We start from the raw sequence: 19,729 nt of genomic DNA on the forward strand, positions 1-19,729 counted from the left end.
AAAAAAATTACTCAGGCCTTTCACAGGCCAACTCAACCTAAATGTAATTTACCGAAATACTACAGATGCAGGACATCAGAATGTGGGGAAGTTGGGAAAACAGAAAGTGCTGGAAATATTCAAGCAACATCTGTGAAGAGACAAAGCTAACATTTCAGGATGCAATCCTTCACCCTGCTTTGGTCCCAGATGCATTTTCCAATAAAACAGCTGACCCACCTCAGAGCTCAGTCACTGCAAAAATGAACATGCAGCTTTTGTTTTAAGAAAAGGGAACAAGATGTAAGCAATGAGCATCAAACATCATTTTGATAAAGACCTTGTGACCAAAGCTTCATCACCACGGGGTAGCTAATGCTCTAAACAGAGCTCAGTGTGCAGAAGTTATAAAGAGCAGAATTCAACTGCTAACCTTGAAGAATAATTTCTACTTTGCAGAAAATATTAAGGTTGTATGGACAGGGAGCCTTGCTGGGGAATTCAGTAATGAACAGGAACTGGGTGGGTAGCTTTATCAAACATATTGCGATCATCTGATTTGATAAATACCATAATTTGCCTTCATGTACCTGCCATTTGTGTTCTGAAACTGTGCTGATGACTGCCAAACGTGATGCAGCGGAGATTATACAAATACACCCATGTTGGAATTATTGAGAAAATCCCCCATATCAGCTGCCATGGGTCACCTTCACAACTTAAGCAATTAGCTGGTTTCCCTGCAGAACAGGACACATCAGATTTGTCACTGCAGCCAAGTTAAATCTTTCAGTGGGGATGTCTGAGCTCAGATTTTTGCAAACATCTGTATCAGGCCATGGGAAACATACATTACTGAAAGCAAGTTTGCATTTCATATTTCCACTTAAGGATTGCAGGAATATCCACTAGTTCCAATAATGAAGGGTAGTAATATAAACATGAGCATTTATTAGAGTCTCAGAGTCATACAGCACAGAAATAGACCCTTCTGTCCAACTTGTCTGTGCCGACCAAGTTTCCCAAACTGTACTAATCCCAGATATAATGGGAACTGCAGATGCTGGAGATTCCAAGATAATAAAATGTGAGGCTGGATGAACACAGCAGGCCAAGCAGCATCTCAGGAGCACAAAAGCTGACGTTTCGGGCCTAGACCCTTCATCAGGGAGGGGGATGGGGGGAGGGAACTGGAATAAATAGGGAGAGAGGGGGAGGCGGACCGAAGATGGAGAGTAAAGAAGACAGGTGGAGAGGGTGTAGGTGGGGAGGTAGGGAGGGGATAGGTCAGTCCAGGGAAGACGGACAGGTCAAGGAGGTGGGATGAGGTTAGTAGGTAGCTGGGGGTGCGGCTTGGGGTGGGAGGAAGGGATGGGTGAGAGGAAGAACCGGTTAGGGAGGCAGAGACAGGTTGGACTGGTTTTGGGATGCAGTGGGTGGGGGGGAAGAGCTGGGCTGGTTGTGTGGTGCAGTGGGGGGAGGGGATGAACTGGGCTGGTTTAGGGATGCAGTGGGGGAAGGGGAGATTTTGAAACTGGTGAAGTCCACATTGATACCATATGGCTGCAGGGTTCCCAGGCGGAATATGAGTTGCTGTTCCTGCAACCTTCGGGTGGCATCATTGTGGCAGTGCAGGAGGCCCATGATGGACATGTCATCAAGAGAATGGGAGGGGGAGTGGAAATGGTTTGCGACTGGGAGGTGCAGTTGTTTGTTGCGAACTGAGCGGAGGTGTTCTGCAAAGCGGTCCCCAAGCCTCCGCTTGGTTTCCCCAATGTAGAGAAAGCCGCACCGGGTACAGTGGATGCAGTATACCACATTGGCAGATGTGCAGGTGAACCTCTGCTTAATGTGGAATGTCATCTTGGGGCCTGGGATGGGGGTGAGGGAGGAGGTGTGGGGACAAGTGTAGCATTTCCTGCGGTTGCAGGGGAAGGTGCCGGGTGTGGTGGGGTTGGAGGGCAGTGTGGAGCGAACAAGGGAGTCACGGAGAGAGTGGTCTCTCCGGAAAGCAGACGGGGGTGGGGATGGAAAAATGTCTTGGGTGGTGGGGTCGGATTGTAAATGGCGGAAGTGTCGGAGGATAATGCGTTGTATCCGGAGGTTGGTGGGGTGGTGTGTGAGAACGAGGGGGATCCTCTTGGGGCGGTTGTGGCGGGGGCGGGGTGTGAGGGATGTGTCGCGGGAAATGCGGGAGACGCGGTCAAGGGCATTCTCAATCACCGTGGGGGGGAAGTTGCGGTCCTGAAAGAACTTGGACATCTGGGATGTGCGGGAGTGGAATGTCTTATCGTGGGAGCAGATGCGGCGGAGGCGGAGGAATTGGGAATAGGGGATGGAATTTTTGCAGGAGGGTGGGTGGGAGGAGGTGTATTCTAGGTAGCTGTGGGAGTCGGTGGGCTTGAAATGGACATCAGTTACAAGCTGGTTGCCTGAGATGGAGACTGAGAGGTCCAGGAAGGTGAGGGATGTGCTGGAGATGGCCCAGGTGAACTGAAGGTTGGGGTGGAAGGTGTTGGTGAAGTGGATGAACTGTTCGAGCTCCTCTGGGGAGCATGAGGCGGCGCCGATACAGTCATCAATGTACCGGAGGAAGAGGTGGGGTTTGGGGCCTGTGTAGGTGCGGAAGATGGACTGTTCCACGTAACCTACAAAGAGGCAGGCATAGCTGGGGCCCATGCGGGTGCCCATGGCCACCCCCTAGGTCTGTAGGAAGTGGGAGGAGTCAAAAGAGAAGTTGTTGAGTGTGAGGACGAGTTCCGCTAGGCGGATGAGAGTGTCGGTGGAGGGGGCCTGGTCGGGCCTGCGGGACAGGAAGAAGCGGAGGGCCTTGAGGCCATCTCCATGCGGAATGCAGGTGTACAGGGACTGGACGCTCCCAGTCGCAAACCATTTCCACTCCCCCTCCCATTCTCTTGATGACATGTCCATCATGGGCCTCCTGCACTGCCACAATGATGCCACCCGAAGGTTGCAGGAACAGCAACTCATATTCCGCCTGGGAACCCTGCAGCCCAATGGTATCAATGTGGACTTCACCAGTTTCAAAATCTCCCCTTCCCCCACTGCATCCCTAAACCAGCCCAGTTCATCCCCTCCCCCCACTGCACCACACAACCAGCCCAGCTCTTCCCCCCCACCCACTGCATCCCAAAACCAGTCCAACCTGTCTCTGCCTCCCTAACCGGTTCTTCCTCTCACCCATCCCTTCCTCCCACCCCAAGCCGCACCCCCAGCTACCTACTAACCTCATCCCACCTCCTTGACCTGTCCGTCTTCCCTGGACTGACCTATCCCCTCCCTACCTCCCCACCTACACCCTCTCCACCTATCTTCTTTACTCTCCATCTTCGGTCCGCCTCCCCCTCTCTCCCTATTTATTCCAGTTCCCTCCCCCCATCCCCCTCTCTGATGAAGGGTCTAGGCCCGAAACGTCAGCTTTTGTGCTCCTGAGATGCTGCTTGGCCTGCTGTGTTCATCCAGCCTCACATTTTATTATCCTGTACTAATCCCAGTTGCTTTTATATCCCTGTAAAGTTTTCCTCTTTTAGGTAATTGTCCAAATGTCTTTTGAACTTTGTAATAAGCAGAATTCAACTGTACATGTATGTGCCGCTTCCTCTGGCAGTTCATTCCACATGCGATCCACCCTCTGTGTGAAAATATTGCCCCACAGGTCCCTGCTGCTTCCCTCATGCAAATAATGTGTTTGGGCCTTCAGAAAACATCAGTAAGATTTTGAAAAATATAATTAAATAGGTTATTACTCAAAATTAGAGCTCGGGATTGGGGTTAAATATCAACACTTATTGGAAATTTCTTAAAGGACTTAAATTTGACACCAGGATTAAACAGCTTTGTTTGTGGATGATATGAGGGACTTAAGGGGAGGAAAGAGAGGAGGGGGAGTGGTGATTTTTGTTTGGGATAACATTATGGCTGTACTTAGCGAGTACTTAGGGAGGATTCCTGGGAGTTTGCCCAAGGAAATTATTTGCGTTGAACTATGAAATAAGAAAGGGATGACCGTCTTGTTGGGATTGTACAAAAGGCACCCCCAGTAGTCAATGGGAAATTGAGATGAAAAAGTAAGGAGATCTCAGATGTCTGTGAGAATAACAAGGTTGTAATGGTTGGGGCTTTTAACTTTCCAAACATAGACTGGGCCTGGCATAGTGTTAAGAGGTGGGATGGGAAGGAATTTTTTCAGTGTGTGAAAGAAAACTTTCTTATTCAGTCTGTGGATGTACGTACAAGAGAAGGAGCAAAACTTGACCTGTTAGGAATAAGGCAGGCAAACGATTGAGGTGACAGGAAGGGAGTACTTTGGGGCAAGTGATCGTAATTCTACCAGTTTTAAAATAGTTATGGAAAAGGACAGACTGATCAAAAAGTTAAATTGAAAAAAAATAATAATTTTCATAGTATTAGGCAGGAACTTCCAAAAGTTACGAAAACAGCAATTGCTGGTAAAGCTCAGCGGGTGTTACTGCATCTGTTGAGAGAAATCAGACGCTCATTAGTGACATTTAAGCAACTGCTGGACATGCACATGGACAGCAATGAATTGAGGGGAAGGCAGGTTAGGTTATTTTGTTTTTGGATTAGGATTACTCCACGGCACAACATTGTGGGCCGAAGGGCCTGTACTGTGCTGTACTTTTCTATGTTCTATGTTTCAGGTCGAGTGACCCTTCCTTAGCTCTGAGGGAGTGTCAATCGACCTGAAACGCAAACACTGATTTCTCTCCACAGATTCTGCCAGACTTTTCCAGCAATTTCAGCTTTTGTTTCCAATTTAGAGCATCCACAGTTTCTTCCACATTATTACTTTCAAAATCTGACTAGGAGAGATTATTTGCAGGTAAAGATTGGGAATCAGGACTCCTTTCAAAAAGAGATAAGGAGAGTCCAGAGACAGTTTGTTGACGGTAATGTGAAGGGCAGGGCTGGTAGGTGCCGGGAATGCTGAAAATAGAGAAAGTGAGGGTCTGGTTAAGAAAAACGAAGCATATGCTGTGTTGTTACAGCTGGGATTGAGTGAATCCTTGGACGAGCATAAGGACAATAAGTGTATATTTAGGAGCGAAATCAAGCGTGCATAAAAGGGACATGAAATAGCTTTGGCAAGTACAGTTAAGGAGCATCCAAAGAGATTCTATAACAATAATAAGGGCAAAACAGTAATGAGGGAGAGAGTAGAGCACTTTAAAGATCAAAAAGGCCGTCTGTGTGTGAAACCGCAGGAGATGGGTGAGATACTAAATGAATATTTCACATCAGTATTTCCCCTGGAGAAAGACATGGAAGCTTGGGAACCTGGGGAAATAAATAGTGATGTCCTGAAAACAGTCCATATTACAGAGGAGGTGCTGGAGGTTTTAAAATACATAAAGGTGGATAAGTCCCTGGGACCTGATCAGGTGTAACCCAGAGCTTTGTGGGAAGCTCGGGTAAATTACTGGGCCCTTTGCTGAGGTATTTGTATCATTAAAAACCATGTGCAAGGTGCCAGCAGACTGGGGGTTGTCTAACGCGGTGCCATTATTTCAGAAAGGTGGTAAGAAAAAGCCAGGGAACTATAGACTAGTGAGCCTGACTCCAGTGGTGGATAAGTTGTTGGAAGGGATCCTGAGGCACAGGATTTACAGGTATTTGGAAAGTCAACCACCGACTACAGATGGTGAACATGGCTTTGTGCATGCAGAATTGTCTCTCACGAACTTGTTTGAGTATTTTTTAAAGAAGTAATGAAGAAGATTGTTGAAGGTGGAGCAGTGGATGTTGTTTATATGAACTTGTCAGGCATTCAACAAGGTACTGCATGGGTAGACTGCGAAGCAACGTTTGATTACATGGAAAACGGGGACAGCTAGCCAGTTGGGCACAAAATTGGCTCAAAAGTAGGAGACAGAGGGTGATAGAAGGTTCCTTTTCGGACTGAAGGCCTGTGACCAGTGGTGTGCTACAAGGATGAATGCTGGCTCCACTGCTTTCTGTCATTTATGTAAATGGTTTGGATGTGAACAGAGGAAGTATGGATAGTAGAAATGTGGACGGCACCGAAATTGGAGGTGTAGTGGACAGCGAAGAAGGTTATCTGAGAGTACAACAGGACATTGATCAGCTGGGCCAGTGGGCCAAGGAGTGGCAAATGGAGTTTAATTTAGAGAAAGGTGAGGGTCTGCATTTTGGAAAGTCAAATTACAGCAGGGCTTATAAACTTAACAGTAAGATCCTGGGGAGTGTTGCAGAACAAAGAGACATTGGGGTGCAGGTGCATTGTTCTTTGAAAGTGCAGTTGCAGGTAGATAGGATAGTGAAGAGGGTTTTTGGTGTGCTTGCCTTTATTGCTCAGTGCATTGAGCAGAGGAGTTGCAAGGTCATGTTGTAGCTGTACAGAACATTGGTTAGCCTACTTTTGGAATACTGCATCCAATTCTGGTCTCTCTGCTATAGGAAAGATGTGAAACTTGACACAATTCATATTCCTGTCATTACGAGGATTCATTACAAGGATATTGCCAGGTTTGGAGGGTTTGAGCTATGAGGAGGGGCTCGGGCTATTTTCCATGGAATGTCAAAGACTGAGGGGAGAGATTTTTTAAAAATCATGATAGACATGGGGAGGGTGAATAGCCAAGGTCTTTTTTCCCAGGGGAGGGCAGTTGAAAACTACAGCACATAAGTTTAGGGTTAGAGGAAAAAGATTTGAAAAAGACCTAAGGGGTAATGTTTTCACGCAGAGGGTGTTGCATATATCGAACAAGCTGCCAGAGGAAGTGGTGGAAGTGGGTACAATGACAGTTAAAAGGAATCTGGATGGGTATATAAATAGGGAGGTTTAGAGGGATATGGGCCAAATGTTGACAAATCGGACTCGATCAGTTCAGGATATTTGGTTGGCATGGACAATTGGACCAAACGGTCGGTTTCAGTGCTGTACAGCTCAATGACTCCATGAGTACCAGAGACCAAAGTCCTCCTCACCTCAGTCTTAGGCTGAGGAGTAGGACCTGTCCACTCTGTCCATTTCTTTTCTGTTTCTTCCCTCCTTTTTTTGCTTCTTTCTTCTCAGTAATGTCCTGAATGTCAGGCCTCAGTGTGGATCTGGCAAGCTGATCTGTCGGCTGACATGCCCTCAGCGTGGTCTTCTGGCCTTGATGTGATTCCAGAGCAGTCTCCCGGCCTCGAGAGGCTCAAAGTGAAGCCTGGCATGGTCAGGTGTCAAAACTCAAACTGGAGGCTCGGTGCCAGCGCGAACTGGGTTAAAACGACTGACATTCTGAACTTTACATTTATATTTTAAAATTTATTCCTATGATCTATCATGGTGATTTTTAAAAATTTACTGTTCTCACTTATTCCTCTGATCTATAATCCTGGAACTTTTCTTTCTTTATTTTTCTAATTGTCTTCCTGACCAAGACTTTGTACTTAAGAATCTTAACCTGGCTACTTCTGGACCTAAAATGGCCCAGTACTTGGCATTTGAGTATATGTGACAATAAAGCTACTTCTCAGATTCAGTTCTAACATGGCACCTTATATTTGGGGACTACGCCCTCTGGTCATATAGTCTCCCATGAAGGGAATATCCTTTCAACATTCACCCTGTCAAGCCTCTTAAGAATCCTGTACAATTCAACTGGGTCAGCAAGTTTGCAGACGACACAAAGGTCGGAGGTGTCGTTGACAGTATAGAGGGCTGTTGTCGGCTGCAGCGGGATATTGACAGGATGCAGAGATGGGCTGAGAGGTGGCAGATGGAGGTCAACCTGGATAAATGTGAGGTGATGCATTTTGGAAGGTCGAATTTGAAAACTGAGTACAGTATTAAGGATAGGATTCTTGGCAGTGTGGAGGAACAGAGGGATCTTGGTGTGCAGATACATAGATCCCTTAAAATGGCCACCCAAGTGGACAGGGTTGTTAAGAAAGCATATGGTGTTTTGGCTTTCATTAACAGGGGGATTGAGTTTAAGAGTCGTGAGATCTTGTTGCAGCTCTATAAAACTTTGGTTAGACCGCACTTGGAATACTGCGTCCAGTTCTGGTCGCCCTATTATAGGAAAGATGTGGATGCTTTGGAGAGGGTGCAGAGGAGGTGTACCAGGATGCTGCCTGGACTGGAGGGCTTATCTTATGAAGAGAGGTTAACTCAGCTCGGTCTCTTTTCATTGGAGAAAAGGAGGAGGAGAGGGGACCTAATTGAGGTATATAAGATAATGAGAGGCATAGATAGAGTTGATAGCCAGAGACTATTTCCCAGGGCAGAAATGGCTAAAACGAGGGGTCATAGTTTTAAGCTGGTTAGAGGAAAGTAGAGAGGGGATGTCAGAGGCGGGTTCTTTACACAGAGAGTTGTGAGAGCATGGAATGTGTTGCCAGCAGCGGTTGTGGAAGCAAGGTCATTGGGGTCATTTAAGAGACTGCTGGACATGCATATGGTCACAGAAATTTGAGGGTGCTTACATGAGGATCAATGGTCGGCACAAATTGTGGGCTGAAGGGCCTGTTCTGTGCTGTACTGTTCTATGTTCTATGTTCTAACAAAATCACATCCTCGTTTTTTTTAAAATTCCAGACAGTCGTGTCCCAATCTGTTTAGCCTTTGCTCATAAGGTCATCCCAACACATTGGAGATCATCTAGTGACCGTTCTTAGTGCTGCCTCCAGTAAAATGATATCTTTTAAATAAGGGAGGAAAAACTGCTGACATAGTCCAAATGTGTCCCACCAGCACACCTCCCTCGTCTTACATTCCAACCCCTTAAAGTAAGGGCCAATATTCGATTAGTCTTCATGTTTACCTGCTGCATCTGTGTGCTAGCTTCCTGTGTTTTGTGCACAAGGAACTCAATTACCTTTGTTGCAGATTTCTGCTTTTTTTTCATTTGAATAAAACAACTCCTTTATTCGTCTTTCCAAATATACCAAATTTGCACTTTCCCACATTATAATCCATTTGCTTTTCGTCTACTCAAATAGCAATATTTCATTGTGAACTGTTTGTATCTCTCTCACAACCCGCCTTTCTACTTATTTTTATGTTTTCTGCAAATTTGGCCCAGGTGCTTACACTCTATTGACCCAAGTTATTTATATTTGTTGTAAACAGTTGCCGTCCCAGTACTGATCCCTGTGAAACTCCACTGGTCACCAAGTTGGAAAAGAACCTCTAATCCCTGCTCACTGCTTCCTGGCTGTTAGCCAATTCTCCATCCATGTCAACTTACCACCTCCAACACCATGGTTTTTATCGTAAGGCTGAACCTTTTGTGAGGCACCTTGTTGAACACATACTCAAAGTCCAAATACAACACATGTACTGGTTCCTCCCGAACTGCTCTGGTTCAGCATTCTTCAAAAAACTAATAGTCAGACATGATTTCTCTTTCATGGAGTCATGATGACTCTGTTTAATTAGATTATTGCTTTCCAAATGCACTGTTATTACTTCCTTAATGATTGATCCCAACACCTTTTCAACATTAAATGTTTGGCCTAAAGTTACCTGCCTTTTGCCTCCCTCTCTTTTTGAATAGGGGTGTCACATTGGCAGTTTTCCAGATACTTCCCCAGAATCCAAAGATGAGGAAAACTACAACAGTACACCCACTATTCCTGGAGCTATCTCTTTTATCTGTACCACCAATGCTTGTGCCAGCACGAGTTTCCCCACAGCACTGATGTGACAGTCACTGCAAACACCATTATTCAACAGTCTTGCACAGAAATTCTTTGAAAGTGCATCAAGGCCAATGTGGCCTTTGCACTAAAGCTTGCATTTTACAAATGGCATGGGGTCAGTGATGCAAGTGAGTAGACGGATATCAGAGGCCATTTTTAATGGAGGCACCTTTCCCACATATTGCAAACAAACTCTTCCAATTCTGTCAGAGCCATTATTTGTTCAACCAGTTTGTCCATCAGCTGCCCCCCCCACCCCACAAATAGAGATTTCCTGTGTGGTGCCAAGGTACCTGCCTTGCTCTCCAGGATTATGACTGTCAATTGCCCCTGATACATGGTTCGTGGAGGTGAGCTCTCAACACAAATTGCTGATAGGAGGTTATATTTAGTGAGGCAGCACTAATTAGATATGAAGTATACTCCCTCAGCCCAGAATTTGTCTTCTACTTCAAAAGAATGAAACAAAAGATTGCAATTTAAGTTTTTTAATTTAAAACAAATGTAAGAACATTGAAAACATTTATTGAACACTATTTTTAGAAACAAACTTAGACAAAGAACTCAGATGATTTTCTCTTCTATCTGTGGCTGGTATTGTTGGCATAGCCTCGATGTTGAACCATTTTAATTTTAAAGTGGTTATGTGTAAATGTCTAATTAGTGAATCCTATGTCGAGCACCAAGCGATTTACAGGAGGAGAAGGAAATAAAATACATACGACCTCTCAAAAATCAGGGCGGTGAGCTCTCTAAAGCCCTTCCTCACTAGAGCTCATTGATTCACATTGGGAAGGAGGCTCGAACATTGCCTGTGGAAGAAAGGAATGCCAGAAATGTTAAAGTGCTTGTTGTTCCTGGTGTTAATTTATACATCGTGCAAATGTGAATTTGACAGAGACTCAAATACTGTTAAAAATTCCTGATATTTTGCTACTTTGAATGGATTTTTGTTTTGGATCCATTTGAAAAGTGAATATACATAACCAACACTGTTCTGCACGTGAGATGTGATTGCATGAAGATAAAAAGGTCAATGAATGAGTGTCAGATTAGGCTGTTAACCAATGAGACCCACTTGAAACAATGACAGGTCTGAGTAATGGAACATAAGCAGATAAACTAGGAACAACAAGTGTCTTACAGTATTCATGTCTGAGGTGATCTGGTCCCCTGTGCATCTTTTAAATACCTTTTATCCCCAAAATGGTTTGCACTTTACAAATATATATTCTCTTATACGCGCGCGCATCTCACAATATCACCATTCAAAATAAATTCATTATAAAGCTGAGCACTAATTAAAGTCTCAAACAAGTGCAATACCACTGGCAAAAATACACAATGCTGTTATTTCTTGCAGTTGCAGTCAGTTGAAAACATATCAATGGGTTTTTAATGCAGAATTAGTTAAAGCCTCTGGAAACAAAAGGTTGGCTGGAGACTTTAAAGGCCGAGCCAAACTGGCCAGCTGAAGTACTCATCATCCCACCTAATGGTCTGGATAAATGGTTAGTTTGTTAGTTTTTTTTTCCCCTGAGATGGCTTGCACTTTACAGATATATCCTCTCATACACACACTCTCTCACTCTTACACTCTGACAGTTTCATTCAGTCTCAGACTTACACACATAGTCTCACTCAGCCTGTTATAGTCACTCACACACACTCAGTCAGTCTGACTCACACTTCACGCAGCCTCACTCACACTCAGTTTCACTCACAAATAATCGACTCATTCACACACGTGGACTGACTCCCTTCCCTCACACTCTCAAACAGTCTTATTCACACTCAGTCTCACACAGTATCACAAGCACAATCTCAAGGGTGGCACGGTGTCTTAGTGGTTAGCACTGCAGCCTCACAGCGCCAGGGACCCGGGTTCGATTCCAGCCTCCGGTGAGTGTCTGTGTGGAGTTTGTACATTCTCCCCATGTCTGCGTGGGTTTCCTCTGGGTGCTCCGGTTTCCTCCCACAGTCCAAAGATGTGCAGGCGAGGTGCATCGGCCACGCTAAATTGCCCGTAGTGTTCGGGGGTGTGTGGGTTGTAGGGGGATGGGTCTGGGTGGGATGCTTCAAGGGGCAGTGTGGACTTGTGGGGTCAAAGGTCCTGTTTCCACACTGTATGGAATCCAACCTAATCTCACGCACTCTCACTCATACAGTATCACGCTGACTTTGCAGCTTCAGTCACACGCATACACAGTCTCACTCTGACTTTTTCACACATACAGTCTCATTCTCACTTCACACAGTCTCATACACGTAGTTTGACTCCCTCCCACACAGACACTCACATTGTGTCACACGCACAAACTCAGGCTCAATAACACACATGCCCAATTTTGACTCTCACGCACCAACTCAGTCTCACTCACACAGGCTGTCTCTGATACTTTAGCCAGTCTCATTTGAGGGCACAGTCTCACCCACACAGAGACTCACTCACACAGAGTCTCACCTGCGCACAGTCTCACTCGCACGCAATCTCACCTGTACATAATCTCACTCGCACACAGTCTCACTCATAACGCTGTCTCACTCGCATGCAGTCTCACCCGTACATAGTCTCACCCTCACACGGTCTTACTTGGAGGTTCAAACACACAGTATCACTCTGACTTCCCACGATTTCACTCTCACACACCTTGCCTCTCACATTCACATAGCCTCACTCATACACAATCTCACTCTGAGTTCACAGTCTCAATCACACATGGTCTTGTTCAAACTCACTCAATTACACATGCTCTCTCACTCATACATTCTCACACAATCTTATTCAGTCTGACTAATATTCAGTCTCACACTCAATCGTACATTCTCAATTAATCTCACTGTGTCACTCAAACTCTCACTCACAGTCACACTCACATCGGATCACTCGCAGTCTCACTAACACAGTCTCACTCACACACAATCTCTCTCAATCTCTCTCACACACACACATTCTTATTCACACACATGGCCTCACTCTCACAAATGCACGGTCTCATTCACATACAAATTCCTACTCTTTCTCTCTCAGTCTCACTCTGACTCACTCACACACGGGCCCACTCAGACTCTCTCACTTACACACATGTTCTTAGTCACACACACGTTTTCACTCTCACAAATGCATGGTCTCATTCACATACAAATTCCTACTCTCTCTCTTAATCTAACTCTGACTCTCTCTCTCACAGTCTCACTCACACATATGGTCTCACTCACAGTCTCACTCTGACTTCATACAGTCCCACTCTCTCACACCCACTCACACAAACTCTCAGCATCACTCACACAGTCTCACACTGACTGTCATTCAGTCTCACTCACACATACAGTCTTACTCTAACTTCACAGTCTCACTCTTTCACACACTCACAGTCTCACTCACACATCGCTTACTCTGACTCTCACTCACACAGTCTCACTCATATGTCCCACTATGGCACAATAATTTTATGTTAAATTGTTGTAAAATTGAACATTAAGTAAAAACAGTTAAGGTCTCAAACAAGTGCAATATGACTGGCAGTAATAAACAACTCTATTATTTCTTGTAGTTACCCTTTGTTGAAGGCATGTCAATGGCATTCTGTCCAAATTAGTTGAAACCACTGGAGAAATAAAAATATTGAAGGCAGGAATGGAGTGCTGAAGAGTTTAAAGGCCAAACCAAACACTTCAGTTGAAGTATTCATCATCCTGCCATTGGCTGAACAAATGGCTGGTTTGCTTTTTAACCAAACAACCATTGAGGAACCCAGGCAAATTCAATCACAATTGGTCAACAAGATTGATAAGTAGAAGATTCTTTTTCTCATCCAACCAATTGATACATGACTGTGATGTTCATAGAAGACCGGTGGCAGGGTTCAATTCTCCAGCATTCCAGAAAAAATAGCTGATGTGCAAGATGTTTGAAAAGGACAAAAAAGCACTGGACTCAAAAGTTAATGTTAAGCAATTGTCTGAAGTCAAGTCACTCTCTCCAAATTGTCCAATAATTTAAAGTAGAACACTGCCAAAGTAATTTATTCATATATTGCAGGGTTTTTGATACTGAGCAGAGATTTTAGATCCAATAGAGTCTCATGAAACATTATGTTCCTTACAGCTAAAACTTGCATAGACATGAAGATCTTCTTTCAGTGAATCTCAGGATGAAGTCGTGATTCACTTTCTTGTCCATTGCGTAATACAGGATGGCATCGGCCGGAAGTATGAGCACTGAAAAAGCAGAGGGAAAGCACATTATTATTCACACGTGTTTTCATCATATTAATTGTGCACAGGTCCAACTGCTTCCTGGGTACGGAAATATCAATGGCTGGGAGGAACAGAACAAATGTACTGCAAGGATTCAGAATGTATTACAAAACACAAGAGAAAATCTTGGAGTTATACCAAATTAGGTAAACTCAATAACTGAGAACCATTGTATCTGAGACCCATTCTCAGGATGAGCATTGTTTGTCAAGACTAAAATCCATTTCAAACCTCTCACTGTCCGATGGCACATGCCTTCTTCATGACAGTTTGTACAATTCAGTGGCTTCATTGGGCCAGATATGAGGCTGTGAAGAGTCAGCATACAGTAGCCCAGGTAAAGATGTCAGATTTTCCTTACTACAGAACAATGCAAAACCCCAACTGATTCACGAATGACCCAGCAGCTGCAAGGTCACTTCTGCTGATACCAGCATCAAACACAAAAAGGTGCAGTGTGATCAATGCGAAAACACTGAGAAAAGCTATCCTCCCCTTCAGCATTGTGTTGGAATCTTGAAACTAACACCACTGAGGGCACCTAAATCAAACACGAGTTACTGATCCAGTGAATGGCCATTTTCTGAGGGCTATGATGGATGCAGAATAAATTCCAGCTTTGTCAGTGAGACTTACATCCAGGGAACTGATTTTTCTTTTCTGTGAAATCTGACAGGGATAGCATGCTGCAAAGGCATTGGGACCTTTCATTTTCATAAGGCATTCTGCTTAACACAGCCTGGATGGCAAGTTTTAAACCACAGCAGAATTAAACCCATGAGACCTCGTTTCTACTTTTCACCAGGAAATGGTTGGGGGAGGGTTGCGACAGATTAGCAACTTGACAGCAGTGACCCCATCCATGTTTCTGGTCTCTCAGCCACGGGCCAAAAAGAAGGGAAGAACAGATTAATTTCAGCAACAGGAAACATTTATTTTGGAATAACCAGTTAAAATAAGAATGAACAAAGCAGAACAATGTGCTAACAATGCGAATAATTCAGGATTTAATGCCACACCCAAATCCTGATGTACATCCTTCACTCAATATGGCTTTAGGTAGTTTTACAAAAGGGCTACTGGACTCCAAACACTAACCCTGACTTCTCTCTACAAGTGCTGCTACTTCTGCTGTGCTTTTCCAGCAGTTTCTGATTTCCAGCATTTGTGGTTCTTTGTTCTGATTTGGCTTTAGGGCAATCTGATGAAATAATTTGCTTTTATGAGGTGCAGATATTAGTTGTTTATTGGCTTTACATTCCTCAGACTTGAATCCTGCTGAACATGCTTGGATATGTTCAATGATACAAATTTAGATATCTGCAGCTTTTTGGTGAAATCAAAAGAAAATATCAATTCCCTTGCAGTGGTTATGCTGTTCAGAAATAGATTTAACTTAAATTGAAGCAATTTCCACTGCTCACCTTTATTTGATTCAATGATCTGTGCTAGAGCAAATTGCTGAGGACGCTCGGGTTCAAATTTGAGCGCGGTGATGGCTTTGTTGAGAACTTCAGATACACGATCTTGATTAGTCACCTAATTAAAACAACATTCACTTTTCATTAATGCATTAGACACACACACCAAATGAAATATATAATGCCTCAATTTCCAAAGGGCTTATAAATATAGCTGCTTTCACCCAGAAAACTAATTGGGACATTACACTGAAAGCTGTAAAAGTTACATTAATGAAATAATATCTGGTAGGACAGTTATTGTAAAATCTGCATTCGATGCTCCATAACACAGTTACTGTGAACAGTAAAGGTTGGAATTTGAATGGAAACAGAGCCCAGTGATCAAGTTTACTTATACACACAGTTTGAAACAAGTAACTAATGACGAAATTCATAATTTAAATAATCCACTTCCATCCCCTCCCACCCAAAACCCCCATACCATTTGACATAATGGGAACTGCAGATGATGGAGAGTCCGAGATAACAAAATGTGGAGCTGGATGAACACAGTAGGCCAAGCAGCATCTCAGGAGCACAAAAGCTGATGTTTCGGACACAGACCCTTCAACAGAAAAGCTTTGTTTCAAGGCTGAAGAGATGACAAGAGAGTTGCAGTGGGAGAGAGATCCACTGAGGTTTTTCCGGAGAGAGGAGGGTAACTTCTTCAGGTTAGGTATCCCTGGAAGCGGCTTCACAATGAGGTTAAAATTGTATCAGAGATAATGGGAACTGCAGATGCTGGAGAATCCAAGATAACAAAGTGTGGAGCTGGATGAACACAGCAGGTCAAGAAGCATCTTTGGAGCACAAAAGCTGATGTTTCAGGCCTAGACCCTTCATCAGAAAAGGGTCTAGGCCTGAAAGGCCAGACTGTGTGCTCCTGAGATGCTCTGCTGCTTGGCCTGCTGTGTTCATCCAGCTTCCCACATTGTTACCCCCATACAATTTGCCTGCTTTTAACATTTATTGTCATTACAGCAAATGGCTCAATGTTGTTTGTGAAGTCTGACATTTCCTAATGTTATGCTTATTCATATAAATTATTCATAAAATTGCTTTAACAGTTTGAAACATTTAGCAATTTGTGATTTGAAGACAGTGCAAATATTTAATATTCAATCATAATGTGACTGTACAGGAATAATATTTGATAGGCAGGATATTGAGAAGACCAGTTTTTTGGGCAATTGTCTGCTTTTGTTTAATTCTGTGTTATATTTGGAGATTGCTTTTCTCAGCTCAAATTTGAGCAATGACCTGGAAGATGAAATGCACCAGCAAATTTTCTGTTTCTTCTGGAGAACTGCAATGTTTTCTGGTTGAGTAAACTCACACTTAATTCTACTTTAATTTTGCTATAGTTCATGGCTAAAAAAATTACTTTTGCCACCCAGTCTAAAGCAAAGATCATATTAAATATATTAATGGATAGCAAATCCGAAAAATCCAAAAAATGTAGTGGAATTAAATTCCTGAGGAAGTGGCAGATGCAGACACAATTACAATGTTTAAAAGACATTTGAATAAGTACATAAATAGGAAAGGTTTGGGGGGATATTTTGTTCGGTACGTCTCGACAATTCTATAAGTGGTAGAGTCAAATATTACACAACTAGAGATTAGATGAACTACATTATCTTTCTAAAGAAGGGTCTAGGCCTGAAACGTCAGCCTTCCTGCTCCTCTGATGCTGCTTGGCCTGCACTGTTCATCCAGCGCGACACCTTGTTATTTTACATTAACTAACATCTCCAAAAGTGATCTTTTTTGAATCACCAATATCTTTTCCACTCTGTATGCTCAGACTTTAAATGATTAATCACTAATTTTAGTGATTCATTGGTGATAAATTGGATTTTCTAAATTATGTTCGAAGAAGTGCCACGCAAGTGTGCAAGCAAAATTGAAGCCTGTGGAATGAAATGGGCAGTGGCAGTATAGACTCAAAATTGGGTGAGGATTAGAACATAGAATCATGAAGAACAGTCATTTGCTCAGGCTAACTAAAGTAAATGAGGGAAACTGTTCACTGGTCCTTCTGACACTATGTACCAAGGTCAAAATCTAAGGTAATTGGTGGGGAGAAAAACCAAAAACAAAAAAGAATCCTGCTTTTTCCAAACTGCAATATCTGAATAGGTGGTTAAAGCAGATTAAATTACTTTCATAAGACGACTGAATAATTACATGGAGCAAAATTTGCAGGGCAGGGCTAAAAAGGGCAATGGTGGTGGTGGTGGGGGAGGTGGGTGGCGAATTTAGCTACTTCTTACTGAGATTTAACACAGACACAATAAGTCAAGCTTTTTTTTGCTTTGTGATAACATTCCACGATTCTCTAGTTGGCCTCTCATGACTGTATTAGTTGGCAACAATTTGTTGCACATTCATCAGGAGACATTTTGGTTGAGAATTTTGTTTTCTGTGTTTCATAGATGTTCAATTTAAACAAGCTGTTTGCCATTTGCTTATCCAAATTCTGCCTCAGATCTTAGGCTGGTTCTGCCCCATCTCCAGCTCACTGACAAGCTAACAAATATTCTCTTTACCAGAGTAAAGAGGCGCTGTTTGTTAACAATATTTAAACACTAGAAGCAATTTCCACACATCACACTGACCTCTGTGGAGGCACAATCAGAGTACGACTGATCCTGTCAAGGAAAATGCATGACCAAACATAACAATCTATGTGCCTTCTAATTTGGCCAATATTCCTTCGGCTTCCCTGAACTAGCCAGTAGGCAAGTATTCTGTTTTGGATTGCACTCTTGCTATTGGAACGCTTTGCCTGCAACGGTAGTAGATTCACCAACTTTAGGTACATTTAAGTCATCATTGGACAAGCATATGGACGTACATGGAATAGTGTAGGTTAGATTGGCTTCAGATTGGTATGACAGGTCGGCACAACATCGAAGGCCGAAGGGCCTGTACTGTGCTGTAATGTTCTATGTTCTTCTCCAACCCATTTTTGATGTGCTTTCTTCCATGTACCAGCCTTTTAAATTTCACATGAGCCAAAGCCAGGAAAGAAATATTCAATATCTCTGTTAGTATTACTCGATTGGCTTACAGATGGACCAAAGTGCCTGTGGTCAGCTAACTGAAGATCTGGTAACTCCTTGCTGATTTATTGTACAGTTAATGGTGCGTGTTAATTTGTGATATTTCCTCTTCAATAGTTATCAGCCAGTCCCCAAAATGGGGCAACAGAGTGCTGCACCTTGCCATGTACACTTAAAGGAGAAATGCAAGGAAAATGTGTTCAGGCCTAAAACCTAAACATTGCTACTGCATTACAAAACAGGATCAAAATGATGGTCAAAGCACTCTCATAGAGCAAAAAAGGCTTCAGCAATGTGGAAAATACACACTGAATATGACTGCATGGCAACAAATAATTGGGATAAAAATTCCTCTTGCGATACTGGCAGAGAGCAATGGCAATTATTTGGACCGAGCATGACGACAGCAAACAGTCCAGGGACTTACCAAAATAGTTTTGAATTCTTGTGCTCTGTCCTCCTCTAATCTGACTCGGATGAGGCAGCTTTTCTCATTCTGGCGGTTGTCCCTCCGACGTGTTGCACACCAGCAGCTGCCCAAACCCGCACGCCTACGAGACTTGGCTTTGTCATAATTTGGTTTTGCTGATGCACCACTGTTGGATAAACCTCCAGAGGAGGCAGTATCCACGGATCTTAATGACTGTGGAATAATTATTTTGTTTAAGAAAACGTTTGTCAATTGTTGCATATTAGATACTTCCCCCTTTCCAGTTATATATATTATTACACAAAATATGCTCTCCTGCTGCCCACAAAGGTGAAGGCATTCTGCGCATGACAGCCTAATTGCAAGAACATGAAGTTGCACATGAATTCTTGGTCATTGCTGTCTTGTGAAATATTTAACTTGCAGTTCTTTCCTCTACCCGTAAAGATCACTTCTGAGGAATTATACTCCCGCTTGTGTTTACTAGCTGTTCAGTCAACATCAACAATTCAGTACTTAGCATGCCCATAAATTACTAATTAGTTTCCTTCGGCACAATAATTGTGGTCATTTCACTTGACCATGTAAACTGGTGCTTCAATTCTAAGTTTGTCAGATAAACCTTTGGGGTTTCAGTTTGCACACAGTATGTGAACATGCTTACATAAATATTTATTTGCCCACTTCACCCTGCTACGCACAGAAATCTTGAATACAACTACACTGTTTGAAGTTAAAACACACATTTATGAATTGCAGGTGACTGCGAATGGGCCAACCAGTGCATTGTGCAGGTCAGAATGTGTGCGGCACAGCACCACTGGCAGAAAGAAAGA

General features: G+C 43.4%; 1 protein-coding gene across 2 annotated transcripts in view; it reads right to left on the reverse strand.

Moving 5' to 3' along the window:
* Positions 1–10,198: 10,198 nt before the first annotated feature.
* LOC132209349 (ral guanine nucleotide dissociation stimulator-like 1) overlaps positions 10,199–19,729 on the reverse strand; it is a 56,519-nt gene continuing 46,988 nt past the window's right edge. For both annotated transcript variants that reach the window (XM_059644475.1, XM_059644474.1), the window contains 4 exons: positions 18,891–19,106; positions 15,357–15,471; positions 13,779–13,893; positions 10,199–10,484 (listed from right to left, as the gene is read on the reverse strand). In XM_059644475.1, coding sequence (XP_059500458.1) covers positions 13,781–13,893; positions 15,357–15,471; positions 18,891–19,106 — 444 coding nt within the window. In that variant the 3' untranslated portion in view covers positions 10,199–10,484; positions 13,779–13,780. The remainder of the gene's footprint in view (positions 10,485–13,778; positions 13,894–15,356; positions 15,472–18,890; positions 19,107–19,729) is intronic.

This window comes from Stegostoma tigrinum, unplaced genomic scaffold (assembly GCF_030684315.1).
Source record: "Stegostoma tigrinum isolate sSteTig4 unplaced genomic scaffold, sSteTig4.hap1 scaffold_89, whole genome shotgun sequence".
NCBI lineage: Eukaryota > Metazoa > Chordata > Chondrichthyes > Orectolobiformes > Stegostomatidae > Stegostoma > Stegostoma tigrinum.